At 42.2% G+C, this 19560-nt stretch overlaps 1 protein-coding gene across 1 annotated transcript; it reads left to right on the top strand.

The window, feature by feature from the left end:
- The first annotated feature begins 14628 nt into the window (after positions 1–14628).
- LOC123164943 (uncharacterized) lies at positions 14629–15506 on the top strand. The gene is made up of 2 exons (XM_044582562.1): positions 14629–14832; positions 15233–15506. The coding sequence occupies exons 1-2, from the start codon at positions 14713–14715 to the stop codon at positions 15491–15493; spliced, it is 381 nt and encodes a 126-aa protein (XP_044438497.1). The 5' UTR covers positions 14629–14712; the 3' UTR covers positions 15494–15506.
- Positions 15507–19560: the final 4054 nt, after the last annotated feature.

The following is a 19560-nucleotide window of genomic DNA, read 5'->3' as shown; positions in this document are numbered from 1 at the left end:
GCACCGTCATGATCACCATCGTCACTGGCGCGACACCTTGATCTCCATCGTAGCATCGTTTTCGTCTCGCCAACTATTGCTTCTACGACTATCGCTACCGCTTAGTGATAAAGTAAAGCAATTACACGGCGATTGCATTTCATACAATAAAGCGACAACCATATGGCTCCTGCCAGTTGCCGATAACTCTGACAAAACATGATCATCTCATACAATAAAATTTAGCATCATGTCTTGACCATTTCACATCACAACATGCCCTGCAAAAACAAGTTAGACATCCTCTACTTTGTTGTTGCAAGTTTTACGTGGCTGCTATGGGCTGAGCAAGAACTGTTCTTACCTACGCATCAAAACCACAATGATATTTCATCAAGTATGTGATGTTTTAACCTTCACAAGGACCGGGCGTAGATCATATAACCTTCACATTGGAGAAACTGACACCCGCCAGCCACCTGTATGCGAAGCACGTCGGTAGAACCAGTCTCATGTAAGCGTACGCGTAATGTCGGTCCGGGCCGCTTCATCCAACAATACCGCCAAACCAAAGTATGACATGCTGATAAGCAGTATGACTTGTATCGCCCACAACTCACTTGTGTTCTACTCGTGCATATAACATCTACGCATAAACCTGGCTCTGATACCACTATTGGGGAGCGTAGTAATTTCAAAAAAATTCCTACGCACACGCAAGATCATGGTGATGCATAGCAACGAGAGGGGAGAGTGTTGTCCACGTACCCTCGTAGACCGTAAGTGGAAGTGTTATGACAATGCGGTTGATGTAGTCGTACGTCTTCATGATCCGACCGATCGAAGTACCGAACACACGGCACCTCCGAGTTCAGCACATGTTTAGCTCGGTGACGTCCCACGAACTCACAATCCAGCAGAGCTTCGAGGGAGAGTTCCATCAGCATGACGGCGTGATGACGGTGATGATGATGCTACCGACGCAGGGCTTCGCCTAAGCACCGCTACGATATGACCGAGGTGGATTATGGTAGAGGGGGGCACCGCACACGGCTAAAAGATCAATGATCAACTTGTGTGTCCATGGGGTGCCCCCTCCCCGTATATATAGGAGTGGAGGAGGGGAGGGGCCGACCCTCTCTATGGCACGCCCTGGAGGAGTCGTACTCCCACCGGGAGTAGGATTCGCCCCCTTCCAAGTAGTAGGAGTAGGAGAGAAGGAAGGGGAAGAGAGAAGAGAAGGAAGGAGGGGGCGCCGCTGATAACCCACAAGTATAGGGGATCGCAACAGTTTTCGAGGGTAGAGTATTCAACCCAAATTTATTGATTCGACACAAGGGGAGCCAAAGAATATTCTCAAGTATTAGCAACTGAGTTGTCAATTCAGCCACACCTGGATAACTTAATATCTGCAGCAAAGTATTTAGTAGCAAAGTAGTATGGAAGTAACGATAACGGTAGTAAAAGTAATATTTTTGGGTTTTGTAGTGATTGTAACAGTAGCAACGGAAAAGTAAATAAGCGGAGAACAATATGTGAAAAGCTCGTAGGCATTGGATCGGTGATGGAGAATTATGCCGGATGCGGTTCATCATGTAACAGTCATAACATAGGGTGACACAGAACTAGCTCCAATTCATCAATGTAATGTAGGCATGTATTCCGAATATAGTCATACGTGCTTATGGAAAAGAACTTGCATGACATCTTTTGTCCTACCCTCCCATGGCAGCGGGGTCCTAATGGAAACTAAGGGATATTAAGGCCTCCTTTTAATAGAGTACCGGACCAAAGCATTAACACATAGTGAATACATGAACTCCTCAAACTACGGTCATCACCGGGAGTGGTCCCGATTATTGTCACTTCAGGGTTGCCGGATCATAACACATAGTAGGTGACTATAGACTTGCAAGATAGGATCAAGAACTCACATATATTCATGAAAACATAATAGGTTCAGATCTGAAATCATGGCACTCGGGCCCTAGTGACAAGCATTAAGCATAGCAAAGTCATAGCAACATCAATCTCAGAACATAGTGGATACTAGGGATCAAACCCTAACAAAACTAACTCGATTACATGATAAATCTCATCCAACCCATCACCGTCCAGCAAGCCTACGATGGACTTACTCACGCACGATGGCGACGGATTCCCCTCTCCGGAGCCCGAACGGACTCCAGATCAGCCCTCCCGAGAGAGTTTAGGGCTTGGCGGCGGCTCCGTATCGTAAAACGTGATGAATCTTTCTCTCTAATTTTTTTCTCCCCGAACACGAATATATGGAGTTGGAGTTGAGGTCGGTGGAGCTTCAGGGGGCCCACGAGGCAGGGGGCGCCCCCCCCCCACCCTCGTGGAAAGGGTGTGGGCCCCTGGCCTTAATTCTTTCGCCAGTATTTTTTATTATTTCCAAAAATAATCTCTGTGAAGTTTCGGGTCATTCCAAGAACTTTTGTTTCTGCACAAAGATAACACCATGGCAATTCTGCTGAAAACAGAGTCAGTCCGGGTTAGTTCCCTTCAAATCATGAAAGTTAGAGTCCAAAACAAGGGCAAAAGTGTTTGGAAAAGTAGATACGACGGAGACGTATCAGCCGCCCCTTCCCCTAGTCCAATTCGGACTAGACCTTGGGGGGCGCGCGGCCTTCCCTAGGCAGCCCCTCTCTCTGCCCTAAAGCCCAATAAGGCCCATATACTCCCCGGCGAATTCCTGTAGCTCTCTGGTACTCCGATAAATACCCGAATCACTCGGAACCTTTCTGATGTCCGAATATAGTCGTCCAATATATCGATCTTTACGTCTCGACAATTTAGAGACTCCTCGTCATGTCCCCGATCTCATCCGGGACTCCGAACTACCTTCGGTACATCAAAACACATAAACTCATTATACCGATCGTCACCGAACGTTAAGCGTGCAGACCCTACGGGTTCGAGAACTATGTAGACATGACCGAGACACGTCTCCGGTCAATAACCAATAGCGGAACCTGGATGCTCATATTGGCTCCTACATATTCTACGAAGATCTTTATCGGTCAAACCGCATAACAACATACGTTGTTCCCTTTGTCATCGGTATGTTACTTGCCCGAGATTCGATCGTCGGTATCTCAATACCTAGTTCAATCTCGTTACCAGCAAGTCTCTTTACTCGTTCTGTAATGCATTATCCTGCAACTAACTCATTACTCACATTGCTTGCAAGGCTTATAGTGATGTGCATTACCGAGAGGGCCCAGAGATACCTCTCCGACAATCGGAGTGACAAATCCTAATCTCGGTCTATGCCAACTAAACAAGTACCATCGGATACACCTGTAGAGCACCTTTATGATCACCCAGTTACATTGTGACGTTTGGTAGCACACAAAGTGTTCTTCCGGTATTCGGGAGTTGCATAATCTCATAGTCATAGGAACATGTATAAGTCATGACGAAAGCAATAGCAATAAACTAAATGATCAAGTGCTAAGCTAACGGAATGGGTCAAGTCAACCACATCATTCTCTAATGATGTGATCCCGTTGATCAAATGACAACTCATGTCTATGGCTAGGAAACTTAACCATCTTTGATCCAACGAGCTAGTCAAGTAGAGGCATACTAGTGACACTCTGTTTGTCTATGTATTCACACATGTACTATGTTTCTGGTTAATATAATTCTAGCATGAATAATAAACATTTATCATGATATAAGTTAATATAAATAACAACTTTATTATTGCCTCTAGGGCATATTTCCTTCAGGTACCGCCCTCCTCCTCCGTCCTCCTGTAGGAGATATGCCCTAGAGGCAATAATAAATGATATTATTTATCTCCGAGTTCATAATTATGTTTATGTTCCATGCTATAACTGCAATGATTCTCGAGTCTGCAATATCCACGAGGCTCGGAGGAAGACTCATATGCACGTGTGGAATAATAAACGGTAAGAAGTATTCCTAGTCTGGCCTCTAAGACTAGCTCAAGTGTTGCATGATGATTCTGTTTTCCTGGTCATGGGCATGTCTATGCCAGCAACTTTGAGGGCACAATGTTAAGAGAACATTTGTGTTGAATCGACCCAGATTGATGTTATGCTATGAGATTCATTCGTCACAAGTTTATTGGTACATAACACAGAGATGGTTAACGTTTGCATGATTCCTTAGACCATGAGAGTATCGAGTTTCTTCATGCTTGCTTCATGAACTTTGGGGTTTGTTAAACGTCATCCGTAAATGGGTGGCTATTACGGCGGCTTACGGGTTCATGGAAAAGTGTGTCAAGTAACTTGATAGCTCAAGATTGGGATTTGCTCCTCCGACGATGGAGAGATATCTCTGGGCCCTCTCGGTGTTACGGTATCCATCATCGTCTGGCCAGACACTTTGTGATTTGATCACGGGGATGCCGGAATACAATAACGAGAAAAGAGAACAATACCGGTAACGAGGTAACTAGCATAGTGGACAAGTTGTTGATCCACGGGAATGCCAACATGTCTCACCTCGGGTATTTGTAACATATCGCGAAGCAACAGGAATAGCACACGGCAACTGGAGGTTCACTCGAATATTTATTCGTGTGGGTATAGGGGTCAATATGGGTGTCCACGGCTCCGATGTTGATCATTGATCGGAAGGGGTTCCAGGTCATGTCTATACTTCACCGAACCTATAGGGTCACACGCTTAAGGGTCATCTATCTGCTGAATACTAGACAGGGAGTCTGAGAGAAAATCACTGAAAAAGTTTCGGACACCGAAAAGTTTCGGACAGCGGAATCGTACCGCAGAGAGAGGTCATCGGATAAGTTTCGATGATACCGAAAAGTTGTTTCGGGATACACCATTAAGTCAAATTGGTTTCGGCACATGCCTGATAATTCTTGGAGGATGCCAGAATCATTCTGGAAGCTTTTTGGAATTTTCTGAGATAAAAACCGGAAATGTTCCGGAGCTGCCGGAGCCACTTCAGATGCGTTTCGCAGATGAAAATCACTAAAACCGGAATTGTTTCGGAACGCGTTGAAAATCATTTTAGTGGGTACTGGAAATGTTCTTAGCCCACATAAATATTTTCAGTTCGATCAGACGCTGAAAAATGTCGTCGTGAATAGTGAAAATCAGCTTTATGGTTACTTTATGGAAAGCCACCTTTTGGGGCTTTGCTCCAAAAGATCTTGGGGATGACATGGATGGATAGGAGCCATTTTTTGGGCCCCTCATGGGGGTGTGGCCGGCCACATGGGGTATCCCCCCTTGGGGACCCTCTTGTTCCTTGGTTTCACTCCTAGGTCCTTGTGGAAGGACTTCATTCATGTGCATTTTGGGTTTTTTGTGAAACTACCCTACCCCCTTGGGATTTCCTATAAATAGAGGTGGAGGGGCAGCCCTCCACACTCATCCCTTGCTCTCATACACATGCCATGCATTATCTGGCTTCTTCTCTCCCTCCCACGAAAAGAGTTTCGTAGAGCCGTAAGGCTGTCTGGGTTCCGGCAGGAACTAGTTCTGGACGGCGAAGCCCTGCCGGATAGATGACACCGTATGTGTGCAACTCTGTAGAGAGATCGTAGTTTCGGTCTTAGTTCGTGAGTGCCTCCCGAAGGGCTGTCCGTGTGACCGTCCGAGTTTCGAAGGTCCTCCCGAAGGGCTGTCCGAGTGACCGTTCGAGTTTCGAAGGTCCTCCCGAAGGGCTGTCCGCGACACCGTCCGGGGGGCTGTTCGACCGCCTCCCGGAGGGCTGTCTGAGGAGCAGATGAGGGTATACATCCTCGCGGTTGGGAGGTTGTAAATCCTAGCTGCGGGGATCTGCACCGCCGATCGTCATCGACTCTACTTCCCGCTGCGCTACGAGTCGGTAACGAAAAAGATCAAACCATGTATGCAGTCTCCATAGTGGTCCTGGGCTGGTGCGTAGGTCAGAAAATTTTTGTTTTCTGCTGCGTTACCCTACAGTGGCATCAAGAGCCGTGCTATGCGTAGATGCAGGTTTCGATCTAGAATACATGGAGATGTATGGGTATTGCATAATATAATTAGGTAGTAGATGAGATCTATTGCTGAAAATTATTTATGCGGGTGACAGATGAAATCTGTTACCCGAGGTTCTTGTTGCTTCCCTAGAATTTGTGTTTGCTCAATCTCGAGACAGCATGGTGGAATTTGACAAAGTTCTGGCAATCCGTGATCCTGATTGATCATGGAAGTGCTATCAGTTCTTTGGGTTCTGCCGTAGTCAAAAGAAAGAAGAAATTCGCAGATGAAAGGGCATTGCAGATATGATCTGCACGGGGTCATGCGTATGACGAAGTTTAGTATGGGGCTCGAGATTTAATTATCCCGTGTTTCATACACCCCGAGATGTTAATCTAGCAACTTGAATAATCATACTTGATGATAAAATGTTGGTAGCTGCGGTTTAAGTCAAAACCTTAGAAGCCACGTAAAATAAATTTTGCATAAACCGATTAGAGGCGTCTAACTTGGTTTTGCAGGATGTGCATGTGATGTGGTATAGCAGTGCTCATACTAATTCGATTATGTATGAGATGACTATATGATGTAATTTGATTAACATGACCTGCGTGTCATGATTCGGCATGATGGCTGGAGCCATATGATTGCACTCTAATGACCTGCGTGTCAACCTTGTTGTAATGCATTATTTTGTTAGCTATAGAGATAGCAATATTATCTGGTGCATCGACAAGGTGGTGGCAATCTTCGCGAAGGTGAACACCGACGCGAATGCCGAAGACGAAGAAATGAAAGACTTCTCCGTCAGAAAGGGCTATACCATATCATGCTATTATGAATTGCCTGAGATGTTTATCCCTTATGATGCACCCTTCTTGATTGCGCGGTAGTCGCTTTTATTAGGGTGATCTCTCACTTAAAATACCAAGTAGTTAGTGTTCTCCCAAGTGTAGCACCATCACGGCACCTATCTTTTCGGGGTGCGCCGTGTCACACGGGTACGAACGATTAGAGAAGTGTGAGGCGGGTGAGTTGAGACCTCGCAGCGAGATCACTTGGTTGTCTTGACGTTCAGGCATGACCGTCATGAGCTCGGAACACACGCATCGAAAGATGAACAAGAGTCACATAGAGATGTGATTGGCAAGTTGGCCTACCGGTTGAGATTTTTCGTCATCAGTGGTGTTACACCAATGGCGAACAATTGAAATGTGGGTCTTGTATCACTCACAATCAATTTTGAGAGATATTGATTTGAGTGGGAGCGCACTGTTGAATTAACATGTTTAATTCTTAGTGCAGTTAATTATGAACATTGTCTAAGTGTTATATGCAAAATAGTTGTAGAATAATGGCTCGCGTTTCCACCTTCCCTGTTAAAATTGAATAGCTGTTAAATATTTGGTTAAAACTTTACGATTGGTACCGTAATATGAGGATTGTCCTCAAAAGTGCCGAGAAGGACTTTGTCCTATCGCATGCTTTCCGTATCCTCCCGCTAATGCTATGGATCATGTGACTCTCGTCCTTTGATCCAAAAGCTAGAATTCTGTTACGGTCAAGTGGAATATGTTTGCTTCCATGAAACCCAACCTTCGAAAGTTGGGATAGTTATATGATATTCATGGAACTGAAAATTATTTTCAGATACAAACAAAGCAATGTTTGTTTGCAAGTATTAGTAAAAGTGTTTACTATGCATTTGACTGTTGGGAAAGGGATCCAGAAGAACGCCTGTCATATAATGAAAGGTGAATAAAACAACAACTTAAAGAGAAAGGAAGTGTCCAAAGGGTGTTAGTATGACTTACACGCCTAGGAAGTCCGGGGCTAATGCCACTCTTAAGTTGGGTGCTTCTTCTGAGAGTAGGAGAAATACTAAAAGTTAAACTGTTAGAAGTATAAAGGCAAAAGGAAAGAAGACTGGAATATCCAGCTCATGTATGAATGTCATACAAGTTTTTGATGTATAGAAGGCTGGTCAAAGATATAGTTCTTGCGAATTATGGTTAAACATGTTAATCACTAATTCTTGGGTATTGTGAGTTCATCACAAAATTGCCCGCTCGATTGCATTCTGTTGCAACTCGATGTAAGAACTACTATGGCCTGAAAGACTAGCTAGAAATGAGGTTAAGGTATACACAGGGAACATAGTAAATGTTACTATACCTTCCATCGGTGTATTGCCGTCTGTATTTATTTTCATAATTCATTTAGAGTTTTACAAACTCTATCCCATTGCATAAGGTATCTTGCAAGAAGGTTGTTCATAAGAGAACTTTTTATGTTCGATGTTATGAATAACACAAGGGCCATACTTTCATTATGAATGAGATGTATGTTATGAATATTGATAATAATACAATACCTCTGGGTTTACTTTCATAATTCATTTTAGAGTTTCATACACTCTAGCCCATTGCACAATGTTTGTTGCAAAAGAGTTGTTCATAAAAACAACAATTGTTGTTAAGTATTATGAATAACATGAAGGGCCATGCTTCCATCCAAGATGGCATGTATGTTATGAATATTGATGGTAATATGATACATCCATAACACTGACGCTAAATGTCGCAAGACTAAAAGAATACCACACAAGTGTGGCACTACATTTGGTCACATTGGAGAAACCGCATGGAAAATTCCATGATGATGGATTTTGAAGTCTTCTTGATTTTGAATCATCTGACACTTGCAAATTTCCTCCGAAAAGTGAAGTGACTAAAATACCGTTCACAGGCCATAAGGAACGAACAACAAACTTATTAGTGATCATACATTTGATGTGTGTAGTCCGATAAGTGTTGTTAGTGGTGGATTTATTTATCTTCAGAAATGACTCAAGTAGATATATGGATATTTACTTGATGAGACGTAAGTCTGGATCTTTTGAAATCATTCGAAAGGTTCTCAAAAATGAAGTAGAAGTTATTGTAACAAGAAAATTATGTTTCTGCAATTTGATTGCACAAAGGAATATTTGAGTTACATGTTTAGCGAATGTCTGATGAGTTGTGAAAGGGGTTTCATAACTTGCACCTCCCGGAACACCACTGCAAGTGGAAAGTCTGTGGAGATGTAATCAAACCATTTATGACATGGTAAGGTGAAAGATGACATAAATAAATTTGCCATTATCCCTTTTAAAGTGATGCTTTAGAGACTGCGGCTTTTACACTGAAAAGAGCTACATCGGGTCTGTTGAAATGAAGCCATGGTATGGTACGCCCAACCATGTTATATCTTTTCTTAACATTTGGAATATGGGGCTTGTGTAAAAGGTTACAAACCTATTCCAAATCAGACAAGTGCTACTTTGTAGGTTATACCAAAATGTTGGGTATTCCTCCCTCACTATACTGAGGCAAATAGTTTTGCCGCGAAACGGTGTGCTTTTAAAGAGAATGGTTCTTTCTAAAAGGTGAGTGGGAGAATAGTGCAACTCGACGAGATAAACAGTATCTTCATCAGATCAAAGGAAAGAGACCTTGGAAGAAATTCCAGAGTTTCCTACTGCGACTGATACAGAAGTCTCTACAATAAAATGTATGAACTTCGGTCGAACTTGCAGCTGAACCACGTAGGCAAGGCTCGTGCAAACCTCTCAGGTGCGCAAACGAGATATTGTTGTTAGACAACATTATACCTACGATACACAAGGAAGCGTTGATGGGCCCTGACTCCGGAATTGGCTAAATGCCAATACAACCCGAGTTAGTTTCCATATAAGTGATTCAAGATTAAAACCTTGATACACCTTTCGGAAGACTTAGAGTCTAACGAATATTTATGGAACTTAAAACTGATACAGATAAAATGTTTTATCCATAAAGCTCGACTTGTTGAAATAATACGATGAGGTTGTTTTCATCGTAGCGATGCTTAAAGTCGGTTCGGGTTGAACTAGCAATTAATACATATTTCAATCATGAGATATGAAACATGGATGATAAAAGGATTTCCATCTGATGGAAATGAAAGCTAGGACTTGTATATGATACAGTCCAAAGTAATTTGTCGATCCAGAGGATGCTAGTAGGTATGCAAACTTCAGAGTTCCAGCAATGGACAGAAGAGAGCAAAATGGAGTTGGAATCTTCGTGTTTTGATGAAATGGTCAAAGGGGTTTTGACTTCATCAATGGGTAATGAAGATGCTTGTAATTCAAGAAAGTAAGTGGGAGCGTAATAATATTTCTAAAAACCTTATGTGCTTGGCACATTGGTAATTGGAAATAAATTTCTTGACACAAATTAGGACTTCATTTGAAAATAGTTTTTCGATGAAGTGCTTAGGCTAAATAGCCTCAATATTAGGCATGATGATCTATGGAGATAGATTTACCTAATGGGGCTAAGCAATGAATACATATTGACAAGATGCTAAAACCTTTTAGCATTTAAAACGCCAAGGAGTGATTCTTGCCAAAGTCACATGGAAAGAGTTTTTGCAAGACTCGGTGTCCCAAAACACTGATGAGTAAAATACATGATGCAGATTCCACACACTTTTGTGTTTGGATTAATCATGTATTCCATGGTATGTAAAACAACCAGATATGTCCGATACTCCCAAGGTGTTGCAAGTATGGATACAAAAGTGATCAAATTACTGATCATGGGACAACAGTGAAAGATGTCACAGAGTACTAGAGTAAGTACTGATGACATGGTTTTCTCGCAAGCAGAGATCATGAAGAGTTCGTTGTAAAATGTTACATCGATAGAGTCTTCATCTTTTCTCCATGCGATTTTCGATTTAAATTAAGGGTTTTGTGTAACACACAATGTGGTGGCACAGTTAGTTGGAATTTGTTCAAGCTAGTTACTGTGGCGAATTCTATAACAAGGGCTAAGTATGTTGACGCTTTAGAAGCGACAAAGAAGATGTTGAATCATATAGTTCATTCATGAACTTAGTATAGTTCCAAGATGGCTTTTGACAATGGGACACTACTGCAGGTAGTTGCTCCATAACTCAGTCTGAGGAATCCAGGTTCGACCTGTGATTCACATACATACAAAGCCAAGTCCACACAAAATATGAATTTTGTGAAAACGTGAAAACGCGAGGACATGCAAAGATACACACGGAACTGAAGTCGTCAGATCCGTTGGACATCAGGCTATACCACAAGCGAAGCATATTTACACCGGTGTGCCACAGGTGTGAAGTGCATTAGCATAAGCTAGATTATTGACTCTAGTGCAAGTGGGAGTCTGTAGGAGATATGCCCTAGAGGCAATAATAAATGATATTATTTATCTCCGAGTTCATAATTATGTTTATGTTCCATGCTATAACTGCAATGATTCTCGAGTCTGCAATATCCACGAGGCTCGGAGGAAGACTCATATGCACGTGTGGAATAATAAACGGTAAGAAGTATTCCTAGTCTGGCCTCTAAGACTAGCTCAAGTGTTGCATGATGATTCTGTTTTCCTGGTCATGGGCATGTCTATGCCAGCAACTTTGAGGGCACAATGTTAAGAGAACATTTGTGTTGAATCGACCCGGATTGATGTTATGCTATGAGATTCATTCGTCACAAGTTTATTGGTACATAACATAGAGATGGTTAACGTTTGCATGATTCCTTAGACCATGAGAGTATCGAGTTTCTTCATGCTTGCTTCATGAACTTTGGGGTTTGTTAAACGTCATCCGTAAATGGGTGGCTATTACGGTGGCTTACGGGTTCATGGAAAAGTGTGTCAAGTAACTTGATAGCTCAAGATTGGGATTTGCTCCTCCGACGATGGAGAGATATCTCTAGGCCCTCTCGGTGTTACGGTATCCATCATCGTCAGGCCAGACACTTTGTGATTTGATCACGGGGATGCCGGAATACGATAACGAGAAAAGAGAACAATACCGGTAACGAGGTAACTAGCATAGTGGACAAGTTGTTGATCCACGGGAATGCCAACATGTCTCACCTCGGGTATTTGTAACATATCGCGAAGCAACAGGAATAGCACACGGCAACTGGAGGTTCACTCGAATATTTATTCGTGTGGGTATAGGGGTCAATATCGGTGTCCACGGCTCCGATGTTGATCATTGATCGGAAGGGCTTCCGGGTCATGTCTATACTTCACCGAACCTATAGGGTCACACGCTTAAGGGTCATCTATCTGCTGAATACTAGACAGGGAGTCTGAGAGAAAATCACCGAAAAAGTTTCGGACACCGAAAAGTTTCGGACAGCGGAATCGTACCGCAGAGAGAGGTCATCGGATAAGTTTCGATGATACCGAAAAGTTGTTTCGGGATACACCATTAAGTCAAATTGGTTTCGGCACATGCCTGATAATTCTTGGAGGATGCCAGAATCATTCTGGAAGCTTTTTGGAATTTTCTGAGATAAAAACCGGAAATGTTCCGGAGCTGCCGGAGCCACTTCAGATGCGTTTCGCGGATGAAAATCACTAAAACCGGAATTGTTTCGGAACGCGTTGAAAATCATTTTAGTGGGTACTGGAAATGTTCTTAGCCCACATAAATATTTTCAGTTCGATCAGACGCTGAAAAATGTCGTCGTGAATAGTGAAAATCAGCTTTATGGTTACTTTATGGAAAGCCACCTTTTGGGGCTTTGCTCCAAAAGATCTTGGGGATGACATGGATGGATAGGAGCCATTTTGTGGGCCCCTCATGGGGGTGTGGCCGGCCACATGGGGTATCCCCCCTTGGGGACCCTCTTGTTCCTTGGTTTCACTCCTAGGTCCTTGTGGAAGGACTTCATTCATGTGCATTTTGGGTTTTTTGTGAAACTACCCTACCCCCTTGGGATTTCCTATAAATAGAGGTGGAGGGGCAGCCCTCCACACTCACCCCTTGCTCTCATACACATGCCATGCATTATCTGGCTTCTTCTCTCCCTCCCACGAAAAGAGTTTCGTAGAGCCGTAAGGCTGTCTGGGTTCCGGCAGGAACTAGTTCTGGACGGCGAAGCTCTGCCGGATAGATGACACCGTATGTGTGCAACTCTGTAGAGAGATCGTAGTTTCGGTCTTAGTTCGTGAGTGCCTCCCGAAGGGCTGTCCATGTGACCGTCCGAGTTTTGAAGGTCCTCCCGAAGGGCTGTCCGAGTGACCGTTCGAGTTTCGAAGGTCCTCCCGAAGGGCTGTCCGCGACACCGTCCGGGGGGCTGTTCGACCGCCTCCCGGAGGGCTGTCTGAGGAGCAGATGAGGGTATACATCCTCGCGGTTGGGAGGTTGTAAATCCTAGCTGCGGGGATCTGCACCGCCGATCGTCATCGACTCTACTTCCCGCTGCGCTACGAGTCGGTAACGAAAAAGATCAAACCATGTATGCAGTCTCCATAGTGGTCCTGGGCTGGTGCGTAGGTCGGAAAATTTTTGTTTTCTGCTACGTTACCCTACACCTCCCTCCACTCGCCGCTGGCCGGCCCCTCCTCGCTCCGCCTTCCTCCTCCGTCCTCCCTCCACTCGCCGCTGGCCGGCCCCTCCTTGCTCCGCCTTCCTCCTCCGTCCTACTCTCTTCTCCCTCCTCGAGTCGCCCCTCCTTCTCCCTCCTCCCTCCTCCATCCACAACCCCTCCTCCCTGCTACATTTTGATTTAGTAGGCTAGTTGATTTAGAACATTTTGATTAGTTGATTTAGTATGGTAGTTGATTTAGTAGGCTAGTTGATTTAGTTGATTAAGTAGGCTAGTTGATTTAGTTGATTTAGTATGCACCATTTTATTGTTATTTTTTCTGTACATGGATAGCTAGATGCTTTTGTTTTTCTGTAATAAGTTATTTTTTGGCAAAATGTAGGTGCCAATTTAGTTAAATTTTTCCACTTGTTTTTTAATCAATTATCTTAGGCAATAGGGGCCAAATTAGATGAAATGTCTTGGTAGGTGGTACCCTGATTTGATAGATGTTTGTGAAAAGTTTTTTGGCAATAGGTGCCACCGAAATGCTTTGGTGGGTGGTACCTTGTCATCTAATATGTTACTAGACCTTAGGATTATAATTGTCCATCAAATTGCTTCTCGCGGAAGAAGGATCAAATTGCTTCTCGCGGAAGAAGAACCAAATCTTATTAGGCAGGATTTGGCATTTGCCTGCTAGCTGTTGGTTCTATTCTAGAAGGTGTTAGTAAGCTATGAAAATATAACTGAAGAAGAACCAAAAATATCACATGCTACTATTTTTCTTTCCTGTGAAGTGGATCGTTAATCCTTTGCTCATATTGCTTTAGGAAAATGGCACCACCACCACCACCACCATGTCGACTGTGCAAGTCAAGGTGCGCCAGCAGCCTTGCAACTGGCAAGCTGTTCGGCATCTACTTCCAGCCGAGTTTTCGTCATGCGGCGGTAATAAATTAGATGAAATGTAACAACTATTTTATTTTTAGTGTTGGCATTACTGCATTGTGTCATTTTGCTTTTTTTACACAGATCGTCCCATGCAATGTGAGGTTGAAATTCAACAAGCTGACAGGAGACACTGTGACATTTGAGGCTCCTGGGGGGCCGTACACTATGGAGGTCGAGAAAAGATGCAATAAGTCGCACATTGGAGGAGATGGATGGGCCCGCTTCCTCGCCCGCATGCGTCTTACTAGTGGTGAGTTGATCAGCTTCTCCTTCAGAGCAGAAAGACCCAAGCTGGCTGTCATTTATATCAACCTGGTGGAAGATGATGAAGATGACGAAGATGATGAAGATAATGAGGACTCACTCGATGAAGTTGATGAGAAACCACTCCATGAAGCCATCGTAGCTCAAAGAATGAGGCTGAGCGAGGAGGAGGTGTGCAACCTATGGGACATAATTCCGCCATGTGATGACTTTGTCGGGGTGCCATTCGTGACCCGCCTAACAAGTACCATGGTCGATCGGCATGAAATGGTATGTTATACTGACTGTAGTAATTTGATGATATATATATATATATGCTTTATTGTTATACTTACAAATGCAAATTATCCGATGATATGCTTAGCGAATCCGATGATATGCTTAGCGAATCCGATGATATGCTTAGTGTAGAGTCCAATGATATGTCGTGTGAAATCTAGTCGATGATATGCTTTAGTGTAGAGTCTGATCACATGCTTATTAGTGTAGAATCCAAGGAACTATTAATAGTGTAGATAATCCATATATACTTATTAGTAGATTCATGCTTAATTAGTACAAATTTGTAGTACCGTGTCTTTTGATAGTGTAGAAATTTATACTTAATAGAAATAAATTTGCAAGAGTATGTGCGAGGCTATTTATTAATTGATATATTTTTCTTATTCAGACATTGCCAAAGAACCTATATGTGAGTTGTTGTATCGAGCCTGATGAAGAAGGCTCAGCTGGACTACGCCTTACCGCAAGGGGCTCCGTCACCACCTGTACTTACCGCATGGACACAGACGGTCGCACACACTTAAACTCGGTTGGGTGGAAGAGGTTCCTCGTTGGCAAGAATCTTCGTGTTGGACAGGCCATCCTAATTACTATCAGGAACACCCACCGCCCAGGCTTCAGGATGATGATCGTCGTCGATATCATCTAGAACTACATATGTGTGTGTGGCTATATCATCTAGAACTACATATGATGATCGTCGCCGATGTCGTCGATGTCATGTAGAACTACATATGGTGATCGTCGTCGATATCACCTAGTACTGCTTGAGGATGCATGTTGACTATATATGAAATTGTTATCTAGTAGTACTACCTAGTACCTATAATGCTTTATGAAATTGATATGTAGTAGTACCTAGTATCTGGAAATTGCAGTTTATTGAAACTGAAACGGGGTAGGAATTGGGGAAAATGATGAAAGATATAGCAGTAGCGCGGGGCTAGGAAACCGCTACATCTAACTAATAGTAGCGCGTTCCAGAAAAGCGCTGCTGATATAGTCTATAGTAGTAGCGCGTGTACGGAACGCGCTACTACTAAACGTTAGTTGTAGCGCCGTACTAGTAGCGCGGCCACCCGCGCTGCTGATAGCATCAAAACCCGCGCTACTACTAGGGTTTTCCCAGTAGTATAAAAGAGTAAGCTCCATGTGATTGTTGCTCAAAAGGAGACAAACTCATCTTCAAGAGGAGAGATTGAAGCCCCCCTCGCCCCCTTAGATCCATCACTCGTCATCATCCAAAACAATGATGACAAGGTGACCAAATGATTCACTTGCCTCTAAGGGGATCCAGCTCAAACCTAGCGACCTCGATTGTAACTAAATGCGGGAGACATGCAAGAAGCGGTTTCGGAGCTACCTGCAAAGGTGGGACGTGGCTTAGGCAGAGGTACTTCAGCAATCCCTGGCTAAAAGTTTATATTCAAATAATGATGTACATAATTGAAATTCTAAAATAGCATAATTTCACAATTTAAATATTCTTAATGTTAGTATTATAATCAAGTATTAAATGCGAACATAGCATATCTCAGATGGTAGATGGTTAGGTTCCTTGTGTGCTTGCATTTTTCTGGATTTATTCCAGGCATTCCGGTAATAATTGTTTTTTTAATGTTCTCCTTAGTGTACTATGTACTTGCCATGACATCCACTACAACTAGCTAATAAATGGTGTCACCATTCGCATCAGCCTGCAAAATACAGAGTTGTTGAATCGCATGAAACATCTTCAATTTAGTAGTTGGGGAGTAATAGTGAGAAGACACCTTAAATTTTCCTCTTTCTCTATTCAATTTAGAGAAATTTATGGAGAGCTTGTTGGCTAAGAAATCATGTAGGTAAAATAGGGCTCACCACAATTTCTGTCGACATACCGAATTAAGCATACACCAAGCAAGCTTCGGTCTCAGATACCACATCATGTAAGGGTGATAAGTTCCATGCCATTTGAGTTGCACAATATTGTTATTGTTATTACGCGTGCTCCATTTATCCTTCCTCTGACATAAGTTTTTCCCATCGTATTAGCATGTCTAACAGGAATTGTCAGGTTCTTGTGTATTTCTTAAATCTGGAAAAGCTAAATAACTTTGTATCAGTGGATTCTAAGCGCCAAGTTTAGCCAACAAAACTAACATGCACAGAAACAAAGGTTTAGTTCCCTAAAAAAAGGTCTAGTTTAACTATACATAAATTTAATCTGATCTGCCTGAGTCAACATGATTTGTAACTTACTAAGGAAATTCTAGAAAGTTGGATTAGATATAATTTCACTGATGCTTTTTGTTGTATTAGTAACTAGTACCAAAATGCGCGAGAAGCAAGGTCGGAATCTGAACTAATATTTGGAGCGGTTCCTATAAACATAAATTTTATAAAAAAGCAAATAGCTACAGCTACAACTATATTGTAGTACATGGCATACAACATACTCCCTCCGTTCCTAAATATAAGACCTTTTAGAGATTCCACTTTTGCTCCGTATGTAGTCTATAGTGAAATTGAAGGTATAAGAATATTTTTAAAATTTAGGTAAAAAGATATTAGAAATTGTGAAGCTAGAAATAAGGTGATGTAACAGTTAACACATATATTTTAAAACATGGGAATGTACAAAACCAGAAAGGAAAAAAATGCAAGCTAATATTACAAGAGTATAGATTGTGCAGCCCATGGAAGAATGCAAGTTAGTGAGCACCACTTCTAATTCATATTAGTAGCTTCCACTTCACAGAAGCAGTAAATCAGCCCACCACTAATCTTTATTCAGTGACATTTTGAAATATTAACTTTAAGGTTACAGCCCATGCAACCAGAAAGTTATAGTTTGTCGAGAAAAATGTGCAGGATATAATATTTTCCATGTTATCATTCATCTAGATAACCTGGTTTGGGCAGAGACTGATAATGCACGAACACACACTGCATTGTGAAGAAAATCAGTGCCTTATTAAGTATTCACGCCTTACTGCAGTACACACATAGATCATCTTGTACGCTGTCACATCCAAAATGAGATTCTCAACATATCAGTTACTACCAGAAACAAATCAAATTGGTTGATGCATGCAATTAGCATGCCCAAAAACTGTGGCAAACTTGCTGATAGAAAAAAGTTGGAAGATGTTGATAATAACAGACTTGTAAATATAACCACTGTGCCTCACTATAGCAAGGGTGATTGAGGGAAATGTTGCCATTGGCATTAGTAGATAACAAATATAAGCTCACCTCTAGAAATAAAAAACAGTGCTGGTTAAGTTTATACATTAACAGAAAAGAAGTGCACACCCGACCTAGGTACCATGCATTTTATAGCTGTGAATCACTTTAGCTCTTCTCAAGGAAATAGCGTGCTTCACAACAATGCTTTAATGCAAGTAAAAGAGGAATTTCACCGCGCATGAAGTCCTAAATGAGGACTGCACCTGTTGGTACACAGTTTCAGTTACATTTGCATGGATACTAAAGTTTGAAGAACAAATGCTAAATGGGTGATCCATCAGATGCTGGCTCCTGATGATAATATCAGTATATTGAACTATCAGCATAATCTGCACTGGCATATCCAGATAACTCAAAAGTAAAATATATATTGCACTGCATTAAAAACAAAGTGAAATTAGTAAATTGGCTCCTGATCCAGAACCTCCAGATAGCAGCCAATTAAATCAGTCGCAGGTACTACTATATGAATTACCGAAATCAGACCAAACACAATTGAAAAGAAAATACTAGACGTTTCACTCGAAAACTAAAAAAAATGTCCTGGAAACCTAGAGTGATTGGGACATATCTTGTATAACATATAGCACTATAGCAGATACAGCACACTTTACTGTTGGAATACAAGCAGAAGAAAATGTTCATTGTAAAAGAATTATACTCCCTCCATTTACAATTATAAGGTGTTCTGACGTTTTTCTGATTCGGATGTATATAGACGCATTTTAGTGTCCTTGCACCCATTTCAGTCCATATGAAGCCCATATTGAAATATCCAAAACAGCTTATAATTGTGAACAGTGGTAGTTAAAACCATGAGTCCAAAAGGCAAATAATGAAATGCAGCCCTGAATAGCAGAAGACAATATAAGTACCCCTAAGGAAAATTCTTTCTAGTTAGAATTGAAGCCCTGTCAAGTTAACAGTTCAGCCAACATCTAGAGTGCATTGCCCAACATCGAGAAATAGGGAGGAGGCCGAGGGGAAGGGGCACCCCACTGATCGTATGGCCACAGAAGAATGCAGGCTGACCCTTCTAAATCATGTGGTAGCTGAAGCTGAAACCGGAGCCATGACATGCACAGCCGCGTCAGAAAACAAAATTCGCAAACAATGCTGCACTGGGCTGGATTGTGCATGCAACATTAGTACATTACAGACATCATATAACTATCAACACGGGTAGCATGGGAAGTGCAGTGCACAAACTATTTTAAACCCACCTATGTGAATAAATGTACTGACGAACAAGCAGGATTTCTGAATCAATTATGTGTACATTATGATTGATGTTGTTCTGCTAACACCTTTTCCTACTTAAAAAACCAACGCATAATTAGCATTTAGCACCGAAGATATGATCCTATAGATTATCTTATTAGCAGAAAGCAATAGGTCTCTGCCAGCAACATGCTTCTAAAGTTCTGATTCCTCGAAGAGATAAGTTTAAGTTGCATCCTAATAATTGAGCAGTCCTTCACTAAA

The sequence above is a fragment of the Triticum aestivum genome, chromosome 7D, assembly GCF_018294505.1.
Source record: "Triticum aestivum cultivar Chinese Spring chromosome 7D, IWGSC CS RefSeq v2.1, whole genome shotgun sequence".
NCBI classification, from domain to species: Eukaryota; Viridiplantae; Streptophyta; class Magnoliopsida; order Poales; family Poaceae; genus Triticum; species Triticum aestivum.
Note: the sequence above shows the minus strand (reverse complement) of the source record. Positions and strands in the feature narration are given on the sequence as shown.

What these genes read in the sequence shown, in the direction of transcription:
- LOC123164943 (XM_044582562.1), top strand. Translation starts at nt 14,713, where the DNA reads ATGAGGCTGAGCGAGGAGGAGGTGTGCAACCTATGGGACATAATTCCG. An exon ending in TGGTCGATCGGCATGAAATG is followed by an intron (nt 14,833 to 15,232) that starts GTATGTTATACT and finishes TTTCTTATTCAG; the next exon opens with ACATTGCCAAAGAACCTATA.